The following is a 7,451-nucleotide window of genomic DNA, read 5'->3' as shown; positions in this document are numbered from 1 at the left end:
GGCTCTGGGCTGTCCCTGGCTGACCACGCGTACAACTTTCGAGAGCATCTTGTTTCTGTTTTAGTGGTTGTGTCTAAAGAAAGTACAGCTGCCAAGCGACAGTTTGGAAGATGGCTGTCACTTCGAGTCTCTCTCAGACAGCTGTCGAGTTTTCGGGCGTGAATAGTAACCAGGGGGAGGTCCAGACTGAACACCAGCCATGTCTCCTGATTTGGCTCCCTCCCTTCACTACCCGCCTGGGCGAGTCCAGTCCTGGCCACCGTGGGCGTCTCCCTGAGGGCCATGGCCCTGCTCGGTGACCCACAGGCCCTGTCCTCTCTACCAAATTAACTGTAAGCTGGGCCGGGCATTCCAGGCCCCGCTCACCCTGACACGGACTCGCTTCCTCACTGTGTGACTTCTCCAACTGTGTCCCAAAGGGAGCCTCTTGCTCCTCCCCCGACGCTCTTGGTGCTTCCATGTTTCTGTGCCTTTGTTCCTCCTTCTCTCACTGGGGCCTCTGACTGTCAAAACCAACCCTTTCTTCAAGGCCCATCATCTTCGCAGCCCCTCTGTTCCTAAGCCTCTCTGCTCTTCTCCCTCCGAACTGCCTCCAGCCCCGTCCTGTCGTGCCGACCACCCGGAGCTCCCTGAAAGCAGGTCTGGCATCCAGTATGCGAGGCCCGTGTCCAAGCCCTTGCGAGGTGTGGGCTCGCCCACCGAGATGAAGGGCCATGTGTCTCACCCATCTCTTCGGCTCCTGAGACTTAGCTTGAGTACAGAAGGTGCTCAAAAGCCTCAGTTAGACTGAATTGAAGCAAATGTCCTCTTGTACGAACCTCAGTCTGAGGCTTGCTGAGGCCACCCTAGTGCCACTCCTAAGTGTGCCCATCACCCAATTAAAACCAGTGCCTGGCCCTCGACTATGAAAAACATCAGAGAAAAAAACTCGCGCCTCGTTTGGATCCAGTAAGTCCCGGAGCTGACAAGAATGCCCTCCGAGCACCTGGGTCCCGCGTGCAGCCTACAGAAGCAGAGACATTCCAGGTTCCAGCTAGAAAAGAACTGACTGTCCCCTTTATTTTGGAGGCACTCTCTCCAGTCTCTTCCCCCTGCACATGCCACCAGCACAAACTCTGGATGAGCTGACATTCTATTTCCGGTTTCTAAAGCATTTCTGCTTTTCTGAATGGCAGACTGCTGTCACGGCAAAGTGCAGTTCCCAGTGGGTAGGACATCTGTCCACCTCCACTCACCCAGGGATCTGTGACAGCGGTGCCCTGGCGGGCTGAACGAGAAGGCCACCCTGAAAAGAACAAAGCAACCTCAAAGCACACACGTCATCTGTGGAGACGGTGACATGCCACGCTTATTCAGGCACACTCTGATTTTCAAAAGAGCAGATACTTCGCATGACTAAACTAGCATGCTACATGCTACATGCCGGTTTACACGATCCATGCTCGTTTATTCTTGCAGAAATAGCATTTAGCATAGACTTTGTGTTTCATTTCATTTGCCCAGTCTGCTGAGAAATAGACGCCTTTGCAGGTGATCACTGATCATGAGAGAGCATTTGTACTGATGGAAAACTCCCAGTTAAGTATTTAGCTAGAACCACCGGAAGTTATGCGAGAAATGTTAAATCTCTTGTTCTGGAACCCACAAAGAGGCTAAGGATTTCAACCGTTAGTACAGCAAATTCTGGAAGCCCGCAGAGAGGTGTCTCAGATTGGGGTGAGTAGACACGTTCACATAAATGGCTCGGTGGAATGCCTGCAAATAATGGGTGAGGTTTCAAGTGTTCTGAGCGACTCCAGTTTCTGGCTAGATGTATGCTCGTTCAAGAAATTTTCTCATGGCGCTTAACCTCTGCAATAATGGTTAAAACGATGTTTTCCTTGGATGCTCCTAGAGAAACTGTATAGCATGGCAGTGTTAAGTGTTACTATTTCAGGTAGTCAAAAGCAATTTCAGATGAGACTTTCACGGCCAGCAGGTTCTAATACTTTAGTGCCTGCTATTCTCATCAGGTTTTATTAGACAACATTGTTCTCCAAGAGCTAGAAATTTAGCAAGAAGACTTAGACCATTTTGGTTTTCTACGATTTACTGCTGTACACACGTGTCTGAGGTGAAAACGATGGTTTCTGACAGCAGACTGGATTACGCTCACTCAAGCATAGACCCTCATCTTTCTCCTGCCGGTGACTCCTGCCTCTGAAGTCCACTCTCAAAGGCCTGTGAAGCAGGAATCGGATGCGTTTTCAGGAGACGCTCTGCAACCTGCTGTTGCAAGTGAACACTTGCGATTGGCGAAGGGTCCAGCGAAGAGTCTGCTGGGGAAGCTCCACACCCGGTAAAGAGTTCCGGGCAACGCCTCCGCCCCACTCTCGTGAGACTGTGTGGTGGCGGTCCCCTAGAGTATTTTGAGGTGAGCTGATATTCAGGGGTGATTATGAGTGTGGGAACTGAGGAAGGAGATCTGCTGGAGAACACGCTTCCCCTTCTCACTTCCCAGGGCTCTTGCTGGGATAAGCTGAAATGACCCTGGCCATGGCTCCGAGCTAGTTCTACAGAAGTTCAAGGCCGAGCAGTTGCCAGGAAGAGTACAACTGGCAGGTTGTGTGCTTCTTTCTTATTTTTTTATTTTTTTATTTTAAATCATCGCATGTGATCTTTTTGGGGGTCTGTTTTGCTAGCCTTTTTTTTTTTTTTTTTTTTTTAGGATATAAGTCTCTGGTTCAAATAATTAAGCTTTAATAAAAGAGACATTTGCTGAATGATGAGCAGGATGGTCATGACCCAGCCGAAGGATGCAGGCCCGAGGGGTTATATATGCCTCCTTCAGCTGTGTCAGCAGCAGCAGGAGGACAGAGCTGCCGTCAGCAGAGGCTTTCGGCCAGAATAAGTCTGCTGCGCCCAAACCACCCCAGACCCAAGCCTGCTGCGTGGACAACCTCAGCGTGCACGTGCCCCGCACACCGGAGACTCCCATGAGCTTAACAGCTCAAGCACACGCTTCCTGTCTGTATCCATCTTCACATCAGCAATGAAGTCAGTAAAATATGAGTTTAACTTAAAAAAAAAAACCCACAGAAATAGAATCCAATGTATTATATTTTTTTTGAGAGTATAGTTTCCCTTTTGAAAACAAATAAGTTTCTCAACAGGAATAACCTAACCGTGAGTATCAGTTTGGAGAGGCACGGCAGCTCAGCATCAAGGTAAGCTTAAGCTGCCTCTGCCATTCTCTGAGGGAAATATTCCGCAATTACATTCGACACCCCCAATGCCACATTAACCTTACAAAGGGAGGTGAGACTGGGAAACACCAAAACGCTCCTCGCCAACGATCCCTGTCTATCAAGCACTCATTTTAAAGCGTGCGTCTCAGACACCACGCCGCACAGGTTCTCACCTTGTCAAAAGCAGGGTAGACAGCGCGGATTTCCGTCAACCAGCCATATGGCATGTGACCCACCGGGTACGTGGCTGTCAGAATCGCCACTGCCTGCAAGAGGAAGAGCCAGCAGTTAGTATCACAGGGAGCATCTCCAGTACCTGCCGTGTGCCACGTGGCAGAGCGAGCTGTTTCAGGTGTGGCCTCCGGTGACAGATCGCTCCACACTGGGGGACGAGGACAGCCCTGGAGCGGGAGGAAGGGGCAGGTGCATCACTCTGTCCCTGGGAGGGGAGGTGAGGGGGCCCATAGAGGGAGCCGGAGACCAGGAAGATGCGTCTTATTTTACACGAATCTCATGAGAAGCAGATCCAGGTCCAGAGGGCTCGCTCGAGAAGCCAAGATCTCGACCCAGGTCCAGACTCCAGAATCTTTGCTCTTTCCATAGAGCCAAACCGAACCCTCTAGTCTAGCCCAATTCTTGGGTCTCAGAGTATGATTTTGAGTCCTGTCTGCTTGCCGGACAGTCTTTGCTCAGGATCCACTTCTATGCCTTCATCTTGTCCTTCGGGGTGGCTGAATCTATGTGTTTGTTGATGACTTTATGTGCTCTCCTTCGGACTCAACTCACTTCTAATCCGTTCAGCCAGGATAGCCCAATTTTGATTTTTAACTTAAGAAAACTAAATAACTATCTCTTACAGGAAGCCAAAGATGTTCTTCCAAGAAAATGAATTTCTTTTCTTACGTGAATGAAAAGGAAATGAAAGCAAAGCATCTAACCCTACCTTTTGGCAGAGTTCAACTCCCTAGCTAGCAGGCAAAGAGGTGCAGGCTGCATCTGTTTTAGTTAACAAAACAGCCATGCCAGGAACCTGGGGGAAGTCCCCCACTGGAAGAAACTGCCTTGGGAGCGGTGTGCTGGAATTAGGTGGACCTAGGTTCACACCTCCACTTCATCACCTACCAGCTGCGTGAAGCATGAGCCTCTCCTTCCATCCCTCCAGCAGAACCGTGAGAATGACAACACCCATGAACATGGTTTTGGAGAGCCAGGGACATGTACGTGCGTGCCAGCGTATCGGCAGATGGTCAATAAACGTCTGTTCTGTACCCCATGTGCTGTGTCTCTATGCCATCAAGGTCCATCGAGAACATCTCTTAATATATAAGTTGCTTTTTTTTTTTTTTTTTTTTTAGGGGAAGACAGAATTCTAGCACACAGGGTCACATACTTTTTTACTGGGCAACTTAAACTGCAGTTTTTAAGTGAAAAAGCTGCTGTGTTACAGACGCCACCCAAGATGACATTCATGATTCAAAAAACAAAATCCAGAACCGAACTGAGGCAAGAGTTAGTGTGCCCATGATTTATGTGCTTCTCTTTCCCAGCCAACACGAGCTGCTTCCCAGGACGAGGAAACTGGCAGGAGACCCCGGCCGGAGCCCTGCTGGCAGAGCAGTCAAGGGCAGCGCGTAAACAGGAGGCTCTAATGAGCAGCCACCGGCCTTCCTGAAGGATCAGCAGTTCCAGAGACAGAATTAGTTCTCCAGAGGGCAGTGAAGGAAACAAATGATTTGTTCATACCATGCCTGAAAGATGGAAAAATGATTCAACTCTTTCTTTGGAGCAGCTGCCAGTTTCCAGGTAACTTTCTTGACCTGTGAGTGAGTCAGTCACGGGGCTGCTTATTGCAGGGGGTGGGCTGCCGACGAGCGAGCACAGGAAGCCACGAAGCCACGAGGGCTTGGGCGGGATGTGCAGGGGGCACAGAAAGAACAGGTGAGAGCTGGTGGGTCAGAATGGGAGCATCGACCCGCCCCCTCTGGCTGTTCTCCCTCCTGCGGCTGCGCTGGCCTGGTCCATCATCCTGAAACCACAGTGCTGACTCCAGAAAACATGGAAAGGCCATTGCGCCAGAGTCAGACAATGTGGATCCTTATGGCTTCCTAGGGGGACCACGTCACATAAATCTGACATCGCAGAACTACGTGAGCTCTCAAGATGAACTGGAAGCAAATTTGTAATCGGCTTCCCCAGTCCCCGTTCTTTGTGAGGTGACTACAAGCGCCCACGTCCCCAGAAACCACCCTACCTCTGTAGCTGCAGAACTGCCACCGAGGTCCCGAGAAACGAAGAGGTTGACGATAGGCCGGCTGATTCTCTGCGTAGCCAAAATGAGAGCCAGAGGCCACCAGAAGCTCAGCATCTTCCTTATCGTGGCGTCTCCCTGCATCAAGAAATGGAGAATGAGGTTCACTACAGTCTAGAAGCAGAACAGGAAAGACGACGATTGAGAGTCAAGGCTGCTCCTTTTGATGTCAACAGCGAGTCAAGTCGTTATGCTTAAAAATAATATAAGCAAATGCCTCTGTAGTCAAGCCAGGTTGAATTAAAATAGTATGGACAGTTGAAATAAAATTCACTCAGACAGCTGGCAAGCTACTGTGAAATCGACACACATTTGGCCTTGATGGATCCAAACCACTGTTTTCCAAACAGAGCAATTCTAACCCAAGTAGATAGATCCCAACTCCACGGCCTGAGGAACAGCCTGGAAATTAGTTTTTGTTTAAATCATCAAGTTGACTGGCTAGAAGCCATGTCAGTAAAAGGTAACACTTGAAAGTAAAAAATTATTTATTTTGGAATCAGCTCACAAATGTGCCTAATTATTTGGACACTATGTAAATCTACTACAGAGGTTCTTACTCTCAAAGCTCTAACACATGTTCAGAAGCATTGGCAAAATAAAAGTATGGCAAAGAACATGCCATCTATTAAGAATTCTGCAGAGGAGATGGGCATCATCTTTAAAGCCTGGCTTTCACTATTTAACTGTTGTTTTGATTGTTTATGAAGGTAAAAGACACGTCATGGGACCATCTCAGCCACCTATGTCCCTTTGCTGGTGGCTGCATGTTAAGAGATGGATCGTCAGCATGAAGGCCAATTTGATGTGGCTGTTCTTGTGATGGAAATAACTAGATATGGTTTTACTGGTGGCCTGACCTGGATCCAGGTTAAGTGGGCAATATAATTATCGTTCTGACAGGACGAACGTGACGTGGTCACAGGTGGGATCAGGGGGTGGAGTGTGGTGATTTATTCGGTGCTATATATTGTCACGCTTATCTGCCGTATAGCTAGAGGAAAACTAACCCAAACGACGCCTCCTATCTAAGAAGAGAAAAGATCAGCATACATACAAATCAGACACTGTCAGTACTTTGATGAAAAGGATGCATTGGTCACTTGTGTCAGATTATACCTTGCTTGTTTCTTATTCGACTTCTGAGGCACAGGCCAAGCTCCGCCTCCATCGAGGCGGCGTCCAGCCCCTATTACTACCTCCCTTCCCTCACCGCCAGAGGCTCTTCTGTTCTCACGGTATCTATTTTCTTTCTTGGATTCATGTCTACTGCTTTTGTGTTGGTCTTATCTGTCAAACGAGGCATAAAGCTCCTTGAGGGTGGGAATCATATTTAAAATTTCCCCATGGTACTTAAAACGCTCTGCTCATTACATCGAAGGTTCCTGCATGAGTGACTGTGTCTGGCCAGTCCAGAAAGTACAAACAAATCCTGAATCTCTGCTGTAAATTAAAAATAATCAAATGCGAGTTCAAAGGTACTATGGGTCCTAAAATCTTCGTGGACTATAGAATGACTTTTGACACTGGTGAGTAAGGGCCATAAAAGCGCATCTCCTGCTTGGCCTGACCTGTCTGAAGGTACCTCGGTCTCATACAGAGGTGAGGAGGCTGGAGAGTGACCTCTAAGATCACCTCCATCTCCAGAGTGCATCGGTCCTCCGGCTGTCTGTCCCTGTGGACACTCCCTCGCACCTGAGGTCTTAGAGCACGTGCTCATTATACTGACTTCTCATTTCCTGGAGGGGCGGTGGGAGAACTTTATTCCACCCGAATGTACAGAAGGCTGTCGGCGAGTTCTACGCACGTACCCCCAGCTCCGGCCCGCTCCTGTCGGGGATGATGTCGTGGATGTTCCTGTAATAGCCCAGGCACAGGGTGGCACAGCGCACGAGGGCACCCATGTACAGGGAGAG

The 7,451-nt window shown here is 49.0% G+C and overlaps 1 protein-coding gene across 1 annotated transcript in view; it reads right to left on the bottom strand.

Annotated features, from left to right (window-relative positions):
- ANKH (ANKH inorganic pyrophosphate transport regulator) overlaps positions 1-7,451 on the bottom strand; it is a 55,151-nt gene that overhangs the window by 24,399 nt on the left and 23,301 nt on the right. The window contains exons 5-8 of the mRNA XM_023532942.1: positions 7,347-7,451; positions 5,479-5,613; positions 3,401-3,493; positions 1,130-1,132 (exon numbers count right to left, since the gene is read on the bottom strand). Of these exons, the coding sequence (XP_023388710.1) occupies positions 1,130-1,132; positions 3,401-3,493; positions 5,479-5,613; positions 7,347-7,451 (336 nt within the window). The remainder of the gene's footprint in view (positions 1-1,129; positions 1,133-3,400; positions 3,494-5,478; positions 5,614-7,346) is intronic.

Source organism: Pteropus vampyrus, unplaced genomic scaffold, assembly GCF_000151845.1.
Source record: "Pteropus vampyrus isolate Shadow unplaced genomic scaffold, Pvam_2.0 Scaffold94, whole genome shotgun sequence".
In the NCBI taxonomy this organism is placed as follows: Eukaryota; Metazoa; Chordata; class Mammalia; order Chiroptera; family Pteropodidae; genus Pteropus; species Pteropus vampyrus.
The sequence above is the reverse complement of the archived record's forward strand: the minus strand, read 5'-3'. Positions and strand labels throughout refer to the sequence as shown.